Source organism: Morone saxatilis, unplaced genomic scaffold, assembly GCF_004916995.1.
Source record: "Morone saxatilis isolate NCDOM2014 unplaced genomic scaffold, NCSU_SB_2.0 Contig9, whole genome shotgun sequence".
In the NCBI taxonomy this organism is placed as follows: Eukaryota; Metazoa; Chordata; class Actinopteri; family Moronidae; genus Morone; species Morone saxatilis.
Window position 1 is genome coordinate 7,507,895 of NW_023340268.1, and position 17,065 is coordinate 7,524,959.

The 17,065-nt window shown below is 40.7% G+C and overlaps 1 protein-coding gene across 4 annotated transcripts in view; it reads right to left on the reverse strand.

Moving 5' to 3' along the window:
- Positions 1-17,065, reverse strand: part of rbms3 (RNA binding motif, single stranded interacting protein) — a 259,572-nt gene that overhangs the window by 110,713 nt on the left and 131,794 nt on the right. For all 4 annotated transcript variants that reach the window (XM_035681075.1, XM_035681078.1, XM_035681076.1 and 1 more), the window contains 2 exons: positions 15,677-15,735; positions 352-443 (listed from right to left, as the gene is read on the reverse strand). In XM_035681075.1, the coding sequence (XP_035536968.1) occupies positions 352-443; positions 15,677-15,735 (151 nt within the window). The remainder of the gene's footprint in view (positions 1-351; positions 444-15,676; positions 15,736-17,065) is intronic.

Consider the following 17,065-nt stretch of genomic DNA (forward strand, 5'->3'; position numbering starts at 1 on the left):
AGCTTTGCCCTGTCACAGAGTGTTCCTAAGATAAAACAGACCTACATTCACCACAACTTGTCATATAACGATACACAAATGTAGTTAAAAGCCCACATTTAAGAGTCTTCTTATATTAGAAGGAAGAACTTTGTCATTAAATGGCAAAGCAGTGCGGAAAATTACTTTCTATAAAACTGTGTTTATGGGCAAAAACCAGTTTGTATGTAGGAGCTTTCAGATCCATCAACATCTATTAAGTGTGTTAAGTGCACAATATTAAATCCCTGGAGGGAACTGTATGCTCAGCAAACTGGTAATGATAATACAAAAGGAGGTGGTAATGCTAACTTGTTTTTAAACACTCCTTACCTTGGCCATTTGGGCCTGCACCCCGGTGGCTTTGAGAGACGACACGGCCTTCTGTGCTGCAGCTGGGCTGTCAAAATCCACAAAGCCATAGCCTGGAGAGAGAAAAGAAGAGAGGGAGAGAGGGAGAGGGGGGAGAGTATAAAGAAAAAAGACAGGCATTAGTAAAGAAAAAATGAAGGCAGATGACTAACAAGGAGACTGACAGGCACTTGGTAATTGTAGCAGTAATAGGTTGGTAACATGACTACAGAGGCTGCCAGTTCTCATATCTGGTGAGCACTACATTGTTTGATAATTAGCGACACTGACGTTCATAGGGGGATGCTATGCATCTTAATTAGTAGCATGGATGAGCGATTTAGTAATAACAAACCCCGGCACCCTGCCCACCTCCACCTCCACTCACAAACACATACACACATGCATGTATGTATATGCACGCACACACACACACACACACACTTTTGTGCAAACACAAACAAAAACACACAAGCACTGAGTACCGTGCAAATCAAGAATACAGACCATCACTGCTGCAATTCTTATTTGTAGTTTGCAGTTTAATGACAACTCATATGCATTAACTTCACCAAGTAGAATAATTCATGTGATGATAATTTATGAAAAGTCCATGATTAAAGAAATGATACACACATGTACACACTCACATACACAGATAGAGGTGCAGATTAATTCTTCAGAACATCACTGAGTCATTTTCAGATTTCACTTGTTCAGCCTTTTGATTTTTACAGACTATGAAGTTGGCTGGCCCCGTATCGTGTTCCTCAACACTCTGCATATTAACACAACCACATTTCACAGCCATAATGCTCTCCCCGGTAACAAATCTCTCAAAGGTTGACATCATACCAGAGATACTTCCATTTCTCTGTCTCTTTCTTCAACTCCATCTCTGCTACATACACATAAACCCTCAATTATATTTCTCTTAAACATATCCTTTCGGTCCATCTTGTTATTGTCTTCCTCTGTCCCTCTGTCTTTCATATTTTTCCAGACATTAACAGCCACCAGCCCCCATCTGGAAATTCATCACCGGAGGAAAGCGGAGGGAATGAAATCTGTGGCTGTGATTTATGAGTTATTGTGATCCCGACGTTCTCCGGGATGTATCGGAGACGGGGGTCACGTCTGTGTTAATTAAAATTTGGTGGCAGATTAAAAGCAGTCAATGGCGCCCTCTGATCCACTGTTTCAGAAGGAAAGTGTAATTAGAAAAGGATAATAGGTGTGAGGTGGGGGGGAAACTTGCTGCTGTGGTTACAAGATGTTACACACGATTATATATTGGCACACGTGAGCACACACGCGCGCACGCACACAAACACCTTCCTTGCTCACCATGCATGGCCCGTGTGTGGTTTGCTTCATGCAAATGTCTCACTTTCTAAGACATTCGAGGTGTGTGTCTATGTGTGTTGGTGGTGGCGGCAGTGGTGTTGAGGGGGTTGGGGTCATTTTCCCTTCGGATGGCGGTGAAGGAGTGTGGAGTAATGTGAAAATCATAACCTGTGGCGGAAGAGAAATCGAGTGCGAGGTCTGATTAATGGCCAGCTGTTAGAGTGGGGCTGAGCGGGCTGGGTCTTTAATTGTGCAAATATGAAGAGCCAGAGTGAAAGGCCCAGATCCCAATACAGGCGACAGTCAGAAGCACTGTACCCTTTCTTTAAAAAGTTAATTCTTTTAAAGATTCCATTTTAAAGAAGCTGCATGTAGGTTGCACATTCAACCATTTGTTACATTAGTAAACCGATAAATTTGCGAATTAAGTAAAGCTCACAGAAGAGCAGCTTATAAAGATGTATTTTACTTTGGTCGGTTCAACCAAAACTAACATACTTTCTCTCTTGGCTTCAGTGACATGTAGCCAGGCAGATAGCTTGGATTTTTCTTTGGCCAGGTTTTTCGATATCTGTCTGAGATTTCTGCCTCCTCCCAAAGGACGTGAATTGAATTTTGGTTGTGGTGAAACTGAGAGCAATGTGTCTTTTCAGAGTCTCCCTGGTACTGTGGATAATCCAAAGACCAGGCTGTGAGCAGTTTTCATGGCACTACAGATGGGTGACAAACTACCAACATCAGGTGTCTTTGTACAGTGTTAGGTCACCACAAAACTCTGTTAGATATATAAATGACATTTTTCTAAAATACATGTTCTCTTTTGATGTTTTAATGATTGTGTTGAAGAGTGCTGTGTAAAGGAGTGTAAACTAACTGTATCTATAACATATGAGCAAGACCCCAGTTTTGCTATAATTCCAGCTTTATTTCACTATAGGCATATGTTAATATACTAATATAATATACTAATACTAATATAATAATACAATCAATCAATCACTTGTGGAGCCTACAGGGAAACCATTTTTTCCAGTACATTTCTGATGTCACTCAGCTTAGTGAAGAAAGTTTGTCTGGCCGCTATCCCACATCTCTCCAATCTGTCCAATAGGTTTCCAGTTAGGTCTGGTGACTGCCAAGGCTATAGCATGTGATTCACATCATTTTTATACTCATTAAGCTGTCTGCATTCATTATGTTTCTGTTTATATTCAGGGTTTTCCCTTTAATTTCTTACATGTTCATGTTTCTCTGTTCACAATGAGCTGGAATATCCAGAATAACCAGCATACTGTTTCTGGAAAGACATGTTGCTGTTGAATTTTTCTAAAGCAAATTTTCAATGCTGTGAGCGCCACAAACATAATTCCTTTCACCTCTGTTGCACTGGGATGGAGGCAAAAAACTCAGAGATGGATCTCTCCAAACTTGGGAAAGAAAAACAAAACTATCTGCGTGGCTCGATACCACCAGAGGCAAGTGCTTTTTTTGTAATTTGGGTTAACTAACCCTTTAAACACAGTAAAAAACAGATATTGAATTCTCTTTATATCTAAGAACATATTAACAGCACATTAAGAGAACCACACAGAATGATACTGAGGCCCTCTGGGCAATGGCTGATTCTCTTTAATAATCAGAATATTCCAATAGTGGATACTTGGGACCCCCAATTACAAATGTAATATTCAGCCCACTACCACCTGGAGTGCACTTATCAAACTTTCAGCAGGATGAGGATTTTAGAGAATGCTGACCTATATTCAGACGGCTCTGAATGGAGGAAGAAGTGAGGGGAAGGCGGAGAGAAAGAGAGCGAGAGAAAGGGTGTGTACAAAAGAAAGGCAGAGTGAGGGAGGGGGTTATTTGGGGTCAGCTCATTGCACCAAAGAAGACTGAACTGACACTCAGCTAGTAACTCCCTCAAGTAATAGGTCCAGTTTACTCGTCCATTGTGCAGTTATTGTAGATGATATATGCATAATGATTCTATAATGTGAAATGTGTGATCTGTAGCCACAGGGTAAAACTGTTAAAGGCTTGTTTTGTAGGAAAAGAGAAGAATAATTGAGAGATCTCAAGCCTATATTTTATCAAGCAGAATGGTTGCAGAGGTTATGGAGAAGTCTTTGTATATGCGTCTATGTGTGAGCTTCTCTGTCTGCTTAAAGAGTAAAGTCTAGTTTAACACTACATTTATATTGACAATATTAAGACATATTTAGATTTAGGATCGGCATTGTTAGAAGATGCACTGTTAACTTCATGGTGCATTACTGACTTGAACAAGTTATATAACTGTATAGTCCTGTGTTTTTCCTGTTTCTTGAACAAACCAACATAGTTTTTGGTTATATACCATTAAGATTTAATTAAGCCTCAGACTGCCCCTTCAGCATTTAGTATTTGGAGGGATCCCTTGTGCTTTTAAGTTCCACTCGGAAAATATGACCCTAGTTAGCCTAGCTTGCTAATCTTAGGACTGATACATCAGTATGGCTAAATACCATCAGAGGTGGATGTGTGAAAAAGTGTTTTTATAATTTCAGTGAACTGGCCCTTGAAAATTAAGTTTATATACACTTAAAAAGTGTGTATAGAATTACCAGGTACTGTGTCTATGGGTGTTGGTGCGAGTGCGATGACAGTATCTTACACTGATCCTTGGTTCATCACTGAGCAGAAGAAAAAGTCAATTAAGTTGTGAAGAAGCAGCAGGGTCAAAAAGGAGAACAGTCAATTTAAGACATCATGTTTCACACACTTAAACAACACATACACACAACTACACAGATGCACACAGATCTTGCTTGAAGAATGTGTTTCTGAAGCTAAGGACATGCTGTACTGCTGCTGTATTCAATGCGGGTACTCTAGAGTTACTTTCTCAAGTGGGATGCAGAGGGCAAGGCGTTGCTTTGAAGCCTCTGCAACAACACAAACATCCAATCGATAGCTGTCACTTAAAAGCAGCTCAAAGTGACTGACGACATGCGTGGTGGCTGATAATGCTGTACAGCTGCACACTAATATGCACATGCACACAGATCGCTCCAGCATACTTAGAGTACATACACACAAGCACAATGGCAGGACGACACAGACACACATACATGTACGTACTGTATGTACAGACACACAGACTGTCTCTCTGAGAGGAAGAAAGAGAACATGAGCTGCCATATCATATTTCCTGGTCTGGCTGTAACAGGGAGCCTGTCAAGATAAAAGGACTATCTTCAATCAGTTCACTACAGGATGGTGCTATGCTACCACTACTTCTACTCTACTGTAGCCCCAGTGACTGTGCTTGTATAATTGTGTTTGTATGAGGCAGGGTTCTCCCTAACACAGTCCCCCGCGGAGGTCTACAACTACAGTAGATTGCACCTCAGGCTACGCTCCATACAAAAGTCTTCAGTGGAGAGTGGAGATAAGGGACTCATTACAGTGCGTGTATCGACATATCAATCATCCATGCATCATTCATGCACCGTCAAATTATGCTAATCCTAATTACTTCTGGGGAAATTACCATTCTTTATCTGCTAATAGTCGGGATTGTTTGGGGTTTCCTACCCACTATATCCACCACCATTTTCCCCAATATTTCCATTTTTCACATTCTCATATTCAGCGCTAATGATCCCATTTTGCACCGCATACAATGGAATAATAATGCCCTAAGTATGAATAATGAATCATCGACAAGTCACGGAGCATTACAATGGTGTACAGGGCAAACAGCGTAATTGTTTACGTCCTTGTGAGTCATCAAGAAAAGTTGCTGTTGCACATGGGTGATTAATCATTGTGGTTACACGTATGTTAATAATTCGTAGTTTGCATGTATAAAAGTAATTATGGTTAATGTAGGAGATAGATGGGCCATTGCATGAACAAATATGCGTAACAATGGCTGTAATATGATTCTTATGATTCATGGTACAGCCGTAGTACCGTATCACATTCCATCCTACAGTAAGTGCATCGTTTGGACTCCGTTTGCCTGCAGAGGTACTGCAGATATGTGTGTACAAAATGCCTGCATGTGAGTTCTACCTTCTTTGTGTTTGTATACTTGCAAGTGAATACTGCATATACAGTTGTATTTAGTTCAATAGTAAATTAATTATTTTGAGAATCACATAACTGTGTGTTGTTTATCAACACAAAAGTGAAAAAAAAGTTTAATAATTATTTAGCCTGTTAAATGTCAGAAAAGACTGAAATACTCATATAAACTCACAGATTTCATGAACTCAGGGTAATTTTTTTCCTGACCAACAGGAGCAAATTAAACTCGTACTAGCAAACATTTTATTTATTTCTGTAATAAATTAGTTAAACAGTTAATTAATAAATAAAATTGTTAATGATATTTTTTCTGTCTATCAATCACTTAGTTAATGGTGGTAGCACTAGTGACATTTTTAGGGATGTTTTTTAACATTGTAAACTGAATATGTTGTACACAAATAACATAACATAATTGTTAGTTACCATGATGCAGCTAGTCTGTCACTTAGAAATGACAATTTTGCTTATGTGAAATTTCCTTACAGAAACAATTCAGGGAAAAAAACAACCTACATACATGAATAAGAGGGAGCTGTTGAAATATTTTATTGCTTGTACATTTAAAAATGTCTTTGGTCCATTTGGAGGTTTGACTAAACCTTTTGCCCTGCAGGGAGGGTGGGTGGTGGTTTTGGGAGGCTGCGGTGAGCTGTACAAACACTTCAGGGAGAGCAAGGGGGTTTTAAATAGCGAGATGGCATTCATGACTAACTGCGGCCAAGTCAAGACTGCCTTGGTCACACTCCAAACCAAGAGGAGAGCATCCTCACTGGGACTGCATTCCTCTGTCCTCCTCCATTTATCCAGCACCACCAGCAGCTGACTGATGATACATTTTGCGGCTACCCTCCACTAAACCATGTGGTGGTGGTGTGTGTGTCTGAATTTGTGTCTCTGTGCGTGTGTTTGTTAAATGGTTGTGTGCTTGTGTGTGACCTCCAACTTTGTTTGTATGTGTGCATGTGTGGGTGCGTGAGTAAACAGGGGAGGAACATAAATCTATCTTTTAGTTGAAGGATCCCACAGAGAAACATCTGTGATCCATATATTTTTTTTAACGTTGTGTAATAAAATATTAGCCTTGGGGCAAGCGACTTCTGACCACACCACTGCTGTCAGAGCATTAACGCCACAGAGAAGTGACAAGTCAGAAAGCCACACTTCCCCAATAATACTACACCCTAATCTGCAACTGGCATCCTACAAAAAAAACAACTGTAATACTATTTGCAAACACAGCTTCAACAGCTCCTAATCCACACAGTGTTTCTGCACACATGAACCTAAAGACACATCCGGAAGATGAGGTAAAATTAGCAAAAACATGCAAGAACAAACCCATGCAAAATGTTGAAATCACTCTCATGCACCCAAAGACTGCAGCTCTTGGAACTACTCAAAATAAAGATCCCTCATTTACTTGTCCAGTGTCACCATCCCCCCTGCCTTGCGCTTGGAGACAATACCCATTTGTTGTAAAATAACTCTTGCAGAGGGCTCTTCTATATTAGACAGTGGCGAGGAGATAGCAGTACAGGCAATTAACTTATCAACCCTGCAACATGGATTTATAGCTAAGGCATTCGTCTCAGGCTGAAGCAGCCAGCCTATTGGCTGTATTGTATTTCTTGTCATCCTCTCTCGCAGGTGTAGGAGTGTCCTTGTCAGAGAGCTGCAGTCTGGATCTGCAGAGGGCAAAGTGCCAGGGCTCGGGGCCAATGGGGCCACTGACAGCTCATTGGGCTGAAGACAAACTGAACAGGAGGTTGAAAAAACAAATTCCTCATCCAATATCTGTGCAAATATTACAGATGAGTTCTGTACAACAGTGATGCATGCACATACAGTTAGAGTTGATGTATATAGTTGCAAAAACATTGGATGCATCTCAGGGATGAAGCTGTTTAAGATTCATGCAACCCTGATGCTACTGTAGCAACACTTTCTCCTTTTTTGCAACGACTGGAATTCAATTGTGACTGCCAAATCACACTGTAGAAATTGTCATCATGAAGCTATTTTGGCAACACTGAAGCAGGGATGACATGTAAAATACGATGTCAGATTAACAAGTCAAATATTAAAGTATTTTAACATATGGGTTCACAATAATGATTTTCTCTCTATCTCAGCAATCCTTTGTTCTTCATTTTACTCATCATTTTTCTTCCTGTTCTGCTCTCTTTTTTTCAGTCCTTAATTAATTCATATCTATTCACACTCATTAGCTATAGCACAGCACCATATGGCTTCTACTACATTTTTAGCTCTAAATTCAGACAGTTGAGACACTATTTAAAATATGTGTGTTTGTTAGAGGAGAGGCCTATAGTTTTGTTGCAATCCACAACATGGTGCTAAAAAATGGTATCAAGACAAATTGAGTCTGGTTTCAGAAGACCCAGCTTTTAGCATTACCCCTGAGTTCTCTGGAGGTACAAGATTATCTTCACAGACATGGCATTCAATTCTAAAGTATTCACACATTTAAATAATATCTACTCATTGCTCTTTCACAGATTTGGAGTAGCAGAACATTTTGTGAAAGAAATAAAAAAGCTGTCTCTTAAATTGTGCATACATGGTCTTCATTCAGATGTGTAAATTACATCACTGCTCAGGTCTCCATCAGCTTTCTAGCTTGATAGCGAAACACCAATGTGTTTGGTGCAACATGTGAAGAGCACTAGAGAAAGGTTTGAGACCTGAAGGGTGTTAATTACTTGTCAAGAGGTTGTTAAAATGAGACCTGTGGCAAAAAACTGAGTGGCTATACAGAATCCCCACACAGATATCTCAGAGAAGACACACACACAGACTCACATACGCAAACCAGCATGGATATTCACACACATTCACTTACATGGCTAAGCACCAACACAAACTTGTAAATGCCAGTATACACACACACATAGCAGTACGCACAGAACCATGCATGTTAACGTACTGTATATTCATGGCAATACAAGTGCGCCCACAGTTGCGCAAGCACACACACACAGACACACACACACACAGTCAGGTTAGAATGTCAAACAACCTTGAATAGCTGCTCATTATGGTACTCGCTGATGTGAAAATGCCACAAGCAATATAAGCACATCCAAACAGAAAGAGCAGGTGCAGTCCTTCTTTCACACTTATCTGTCACTTCACCTATAGAGTATCTTAAAATACCTGCTCTCCCATCATTCCAATTATACCTGGAGATTACTAACTTTGTACCCAACCATCGTATCCCCATTTTAGCTTCAGTTTGTAATAAACAATGTGATCACATCAGGTACTAGGCCTGAAAGCACCACCAGGGGGATGGGACGATGGGCTAAATATTTGAACAAGGCCAGATCAATGAAGATCAAGCAGACAAAGTCTCCAGGTAGAGACAAACATTAAAATCTGGACAAAGTGTCCCATTCCTCTGAACAACTACGCACCCCATTTCCTTTGTCTTGCATCTGTTAGTCATTCATGAGGAACGGCCCGGCCGCCCCCAGCTAGCCTTCCTCTTCATTGCAGTTATGATTTATGCCTTCCTTAACTAATCAAGGGTATGATCATTAGTCAGGGGATGTGCAAGGGGCCAGGGCCTTGGCAGGTCAGCGGTTTTCCCGCCATCCGCGGGTTAGGTCCAGGATAAGAGATGACTGGGGGTACGCCCCCTCACCTTCCACCAGTGCCCTCTGAGGCATTTGTCAACAAACAAGACAAGGTAGGGAGCTCTGGGATGTGTTGTGAAAAAGATTGAGCCAATGACTAGAAAAGAAAGCCACGGGGGTTGACAAAAATGTGCAACAGATATTCCCAAGAGTCTGTTTATACTTTGTTTTTTATTACACACTTTTCAGTCTTTATTTTGGATTCAGAAGACAGACAGTCAACAAAAACACTTCAGAACTGAACAAATTCCCCAAATTTGCAATGGATCTCAGTGCAAAAACTCCTTGTTCCGTCTATTTTGATCTGTGAATCTGTAGCTCCTGGATTTCACCTCACCATGACCTCCAGTGCACACACACAATCATTAAAAATACACACACATACAGAGATGACAACCACACTGCATGCAAAAACAGCACAGGAAGTGGAGTGGGTACAAAAGGTCAGAGCTCAAGGAATGCAGTGCTGATGGCCTAGCTGCTTCTATTTACGACAAACTTGGCCAATCAGATGCTTACGCCGTGAACAGCCAACTTGGAACTTACTGGAATGGAGATTTGGGGGGGGGGGGATAAAGGAGAGAAAAGGGATTTTTGTGTGCGTGTTTGTGTGTGTATGCTATTGGGGGGTGCTTACAAAGGATGCGGGTGTTATCCAATGAGGGTCTGAATGCTGAATCTGTCCAAATCAATGTGATTATCCCTCAGCTATTGCTAATTAGAGTCATTAATACGCAATGCAAGCAGGAAACTGCAAACGTTTTCTCTCCCTCTCTCCTTCAGCCGATCTCGCCTCTTTCTGGAATGGCTTTGAGGGAACAGAGGCATTTGGAAAAGGTCCGTTGTTGGCCACACTTCAGTTGAGATTCTCATCTGCACATAATTCACTTTCAAAGGGCAGAGGGGGCGGCAAAGAGAATCCTTAATTGCGCCGGCACCATGTACAACATAGACAAATGTTTATATCTCAGCCCTCTAATGAGAAACCAATAACGGATGCAAAAAGCACTCTGCCCCCCCTCCCTTCCCACCCTTCCCCAAATACACAGATACACATGCACATGACAATGAAAAACAGGCCTTTTTGGAGTCCGTCACCTCATTCATCAATAGCCCTTATGCTCGCAGTCATGCAATACTCCACTCAGGCACTGATGCAGCAATAAATCTGTTTTTATAGAATGTAACATTGCCTATATTTCTCCATTAGGCTGATCCTGTGGTAAGGGCAAGGGATGCTTCAGATTGTAATGGTCAAGCTTCTGACAGGCTTTTAAATTGCACCATACAGAGGCTGCATATGCAGCCCAACTAGGCAAAATTGATTCAGTATTCAATAGGCAAGAGGTTCAGGGTGTCCATATTGCACATCCACATTTTAGGTACAGTATTCAAGGACACTGTACTATTATTATAAAAAACAATTTAAAGATTTTTTATCTTTACAATCAAATATTTTGGATACTTCAAACATGATTTAAATTTGTTGGGACAAAAAGAAATTTGCGTGTTTTACATCAAATCACCCACAAAACAGAGTAAAGGCGACAGTAATTCTTTCAAGATGCAAGTTTATGTAATGCCCTTGTGAGTTTTTAGCATCCTCATACAAAATGGATGGCAAGTTACAGGGCAAATAAATGAACAACAACAAACTGCCGAACACACAGCCACAAGAGACTATCTTCTGATCTCATCTATCTCCCACAATTCAGTGCGGTGGTCCGTCGCGGCAGAGCGCCAGTCAGGCCGGTGAATCTCGGCGCAGCCTTATCTCTCCGCGGTTGAGGAGGAAACGGAGGTCCTTTAAAGGGCTGAGGTCATTTCCTCTGCCTCCGGGCTCTGGCAGGAAAAATAAAATGTCTCCATTCGGTCAGCCCTGCTTTATTTCAAATGCCGCCACTGCCTTTTAAGAGGCCCTTGTGGGCATGGATGGCAAATGAGCGGTTTCGGGTTCTCGCAGTCGATTCCTTTTTTCTCCCCCTCTGCCATCCTCAATCCCCCACTCCATCTGTGATGCAAACCCCCCAATCTCTGCTGTATTTCTACAGTAAATGTGAAAGTGCAGAGACAGATATATAGATAGAGTATGAGAGCGAGGGAGAAAAAACAGAGACAAAGAGGTAAGGAGAAGCAGTGTGAGAGTGCGGAGGAGCATGAGAGCGAGAGAGATGAAGAGCTGAATGCCTCCTCTTACCCACAGCGCTTGACAACCCTAAAGCCCTTTCACAACTTCCTGTTCCCATTTCTCTCTGAACTGGGCTACATCCAAAACGTGTGTGGTGTGTGTGTGTGTGTGTGTGTGTGTGTGTGTGTGTATTTATCGGCATGCACAGTTTATATGCTATTCTGCCCTTGCAACAGTGTTTGTGTGTGTGTGCCTGCCTGGAAGCCTGTGTGTGTCATAGAGTAAGGTAGGGAGCGAGGGAGTGAGTCAGCGCTGGAAAGATAGAGAGGCTCATTGAAAGGTCTGCGTGGTGCGGTGGTGGAGGAGAGCAGCCAGAACAGGCAGACAGGCAGGCAGGCACACATGCTGTGATGTTAGAAAGAGGATTGATTGATCTGTTGCATGGCCACTGCTGCTGCAAGAGTCTAACGCACCTTGGGCAGATGGATGGGGAGTGCGTGTGGGGGTACAATCAGTCTTTGGGTGTGCGTGAGTGTGCCCTTTGTGTTCGAGTGCGTGGGAGAGGTGTATTACATGGTCTTAGTGTGTAGTTTTTGTGATGTGGTACTTTAAACAGGGCTTTACAGCACTTGCGCACACTCGTTCACTGAGGGTAAAATGTATAGATAGATGTACTGTATGGTGGCAGAGAAACAATGTGTGCTAAGGTTTGTGTGTGGGCGTTGTACCTGTGTTGGTTTATGTTTATATGCACACTAAAGTACGTATTTCCCTAACACCTGACCTTTAAGTACAGAGAGCGTCATCACTGTTTTTCTGCTTTTCCAGCCTCCACTCCCACGCTCACTATTCCATCTCACATATCATCAGCAATCATCTTCCTATCATCTCTCTCATTCTTTTTATAGGTGTTTTATCGACGCAACACTTATAAAACACTTCTGCTACACAGAGGCATTCATCAGCATTTAAGATTAACGAATTAAAGAATAGTGAAATTCTATATATAGAATAGTAGTAGACTAACATACACATATGCATGCCTACAGTAGCAATACACCAATCCAGGCTGTAGACTCAAGGAACAAGGTGTGGTGGCATCTAACTTGTAAACCTGCAAAATAACGCTGTAGTTTATGTAAATTATATAACCACTTTTGTAAAGCTTTTTCCAAGAAATATTGAGGAGACCCTGTAGAACCTGCTCCGTGCTGAAGTATAGTCATAAAACAACATTTGCTGTATATGGGAGGTAGATTTCTAAAAACCTTTTCAATAAGATTTTAGTGCAGTTGTAATAGTCAGCTGCTTCAACAATCAACTTTAAAAAAGAAAGCAAAATTATACAAGCCTGTGTTCTATTAAGTAATTTTTTGTAACTAAGTGAATTTATTTATTTATTTAAAAAAAAAATGTATTTCATTCGATTATGATGCAACAATCATGGATTGACATTTTTCCTATTTATAATCAAAATTGAAAACTTATCAGATGCCCAAACACTGCATAGCAATTAATGATAATAGGAGACAGGATTTCTTTTTGGGGTAATAACACCATTCATATTACAAAACAATCTACAAGGAATGTGTGGAATGTGGAATGTATCTTGTACATATTTGATTGGCCAACGACGCACCCTGCCAGACGACGTCATATTGTGTTGTGGAAAAAGTTTGAGCTAGTTTCAACTTTTGCGTTGGGCTAACCCACAGTTTTTTGCCAGAGCCATTTGCATCTGCAGCCCAGCTATGTCGATGGAACGCACATATTGAAATTAATGAGAGAGCTGTGTTTTTTCATACACTGATCATCTCAGTATGGATATGGCCTTGTGTTGAATATACTCAATCTGTCTTGCCTCTACTTGTATTATATTTTTGTGAACTTTAATCTACCCTATTAGCAGAATAAATCATATCCTGCCAGTAATGTATATGATGATCATAATAAGGGATATACTGTAACAACAGAATATAATTTCAAAATATTATTAAAATGTGTGAATATGTTTCAGAAAGGATTTTTACAATACATAAAGTCAAACTAAGCCAAAAGTTTCTGAATTATAAAATGAAAATGAAAGAGTGAGTAGAGAAGTTAGTCAGTGAGTTTGAGATATGTTACTCTCTTTGTTTTCCGCAAGATGATTGTCGATCTATAGCTCTCTCACAGAGATGACTGGTCCTGACCTCTTCTCTATCCCATTTTTCTCACGTTGTTCTGGCGGTGCACTCACTGAGCTGAACTAAACACAAATAACACAAGGGGGAGGAGAGGAGGTGGAGCAGGAGAGGAGAAGGAGGAGAGGGATGCTCGCTGTGTGATGGTGGCACGTGGTGATAAGCTGCCGCTCTGACATTTAAACATTTAAAGTGTCAGGGTCAGGGGGTCAGATGAGTGGAAACAATGCGTGACTAGATCAGGGCGATGTGCCGATTTTGCTTTGTTACCAGGGGCGCAGATGCACGGCAGCCCATCAGGCATCAATACACCCGCTTGGATTGGTTTATGCTTTGATACCTGCTCACCTTTCAGGAGATATATGTATGGGAGAGATGTGGAGTTGTAGCAGCAGAAATTATGTTTTTGTGCAGTTTCTCTTCTCCTCAACTTGTCTTTCAAACACTTAAGAACTATATTTTTCTCCTCAAGGTTACTCAGCCCCTCTCCTCACACTCTTTTTTCTCCTCTCTGTCCCTCTTTCTCACTGGGTGCAGAGGAGGACCATCCTTTGCAATCATAAAATACGTCTGCTTATTTTTGCTTCTTGGCATTTCAGCAGCGCTGCATTCCAGGAGGGTGACTTATGGGAAACATTGTCTCTCACATAACACAGTGCTAAGCTGAGCTGTTTTTTTGTGTGCTGTGCATAACTCAGGTCAGCTGGACACAGAGAGGGATAACCTGTAATCGAGCAAAGTCTATTTCTTTGATCGCTGAAATTGAAAGAGGTTTACCTCTTCTTTTTTACCAATCTCATTCTACCTAACCTCGCTCAGCTCTGTCTTTCCCGTCTTTAATCCACCCTGTGCTGTGTCCTGTGACCTGTGGATACACCCTTCCTACTAACATGAATCCAGTTGTCTTTAATAGCCCGTAGGACTAACAAAAAAAGGACCTGTCAAGATAATCAGCCCTTTTTTCCTATCCTCTAAAAGACAGAGGTTATTTTCCTCAACATTTTGACCCAGAGCATGCCTGGCAGGATAAACTCAGGTGTGGAGCAGGGTTAAGAAGGCGGCTTCACCTTGAAAGGCCACACTTCAGAGCCCGGGAAACCACAAAAAGCAATTAAAAGTATTGATGGAACTTCAATAGCTCTTAAACAGTGCTGCCAGACACCTCGGGGCAAGTAGCACACTAATCTTTTTTTTTCTCCTCATCTCTCTATCGCTCCATTCTCTCCCTCTCTTGCGCGCATTCACTCTTTCTTCACTGAAGACTAAGCTGGTCTTGATCATTACCAACTGATTGCAATACAAAAGAAGGAGAGCGTGTGAAATGTACTTACAGCCATGCGAGGCAGGTGGCTGAAGTGAAAATAGAGCCAGGACCCCAAGAAGATGAGTGTGACAATGATAATAATTAAAGTTTATCTAATCCCAGCTAGCTTGTTAGACCTCTAATTGGTCCAGTACACGTGTATGTTCAAGCATGTAAATGCGTGCAGTGTGTGTGCTGTAGAAACAATTTCAAAACGAGCCCCTAATATCATCACTGCGTGTGCGCACCATTTACTGTGCAGACACTAATGGACCTTTCACAGAAACACACTTTCCAAAAGATTGTCTTCCATATCAAAACAGGAAATCAAAGAGAAGGGGGGGGCTGAGACAGTTTCTGTCTGCCTGCTTATCCTCTGAAGCAGGGCAGCGCCATCCAGGAGCAGGTTGTTTACCCGAAGCTTTCCCGCAGTGTTAAGCCAGCTCCTCGCTAACTCACTGATTTACGACGCAAGGCTTCCTCGGCTGATGTCTAAATTTATGCGAGGGCTTGGATTGCTGTTCCTGTGACAAGACACAGTCTAAAGAGTGATAGCTGGTGCACTAAAACAAAGTAGGTGTACAAGACAAACAAACTGATGACTTACCTTTGCACTGGTTGGTGTTCTTATCCAGGATGGCCTTGGTTGACACTATTTTTCCATACCTGCAAAGACAGAGGAATTAAATTTAGTGTTTTTGACACTACAGGACCTTTGGCTGTTGGAGCAGTTCACTAAGATTGCCATCCCGTGTTTAAATATATGCATTTTTCATACTCTGTGCCATGTAGTTGCAACTAGCAAATTGCAAAGTGGCACGAATGTCAAAAGCCACTAGAAAGAGAAATCACTTGAGGTTAATAGCATTATGTTTATGGCTGACTTCAAATGAATGTGCAGCCCTCTGACATTTGAGCGAGTCACTGAACATTTTCAAAAGGTCTAAAAGCATACAAGCACAGTGAACAAACTCAAAAGTTAAGTTGTTTCATTAGTATACAGTTCAACCTATTCAATTCTGATAAATTCATTTTACATCGGAAAACTACACCATGAACAAAAAGCACAGATTCTCACCAGTGAGATAACCCAATAACAATACTCATTTATTATATTGCATAATAATCTGGTTCAAAAAGCTTTGAAACAGCGTGGTAATACTGATAACCCAACATCTTTTGGCTATTAATTAGCACTTGAAAGAGTGAACAGATTCTTAGGCAATTTCATGAAATAAAACAAAAAGAAACCACGGAATTCATGATAGCCTATTTGGTAACATTTATGATATTTGGTAACATTTATGATCAACATCTGCTCCTTAAGGGAAGCATACTGGACATTACATTTAAATGAAAAGGTCTCAATGAGGACTTGTCTCTCAGTGTGATTTTCAAGGAAATTCAATCAAGGATTTAATTGAATATCAGTGTGATATTGTGTGTCAGGTGAAATGAATGATTATTTTCATAATATTGTTCCCCTCATCTGGGTGATGAGACGGATCTTATCAGCCTGATATTGCCTCAGATAGCCTTCTCATGTAAGCTTTCTTCTCGTGTTCTTGTGAGTAAGGCGCCTTTAACCAGATTTAACCTCTAACGTATACATACATCTATACATTGACCATATTTATTATTTCTGATGTTTTTTGACATTTTTGAGATTGATATTTATTGACTATTGTGATTATTATGTACTTGGATCACTTTTGTTTTCGCAATGAGATTTTTAGGTTTAATAAAATGTTCTTTACATTTTCTATTGTGTGATATTTAAACACTTAATTGATCCTTTGAATTATCATATTATATGATATTCAATGAAATCTGTCAATCCTTTGATATTGTATTTTTATGTAGTAAAATTTGCTTCAGCCTTTCCATATTTATTTATTATACCTATTGATATTTATAAAAATAATTCACAACTGGAAGAGCTCAGTATATATATATATATATATACTGGTATATAAACAGTATATATATATATATA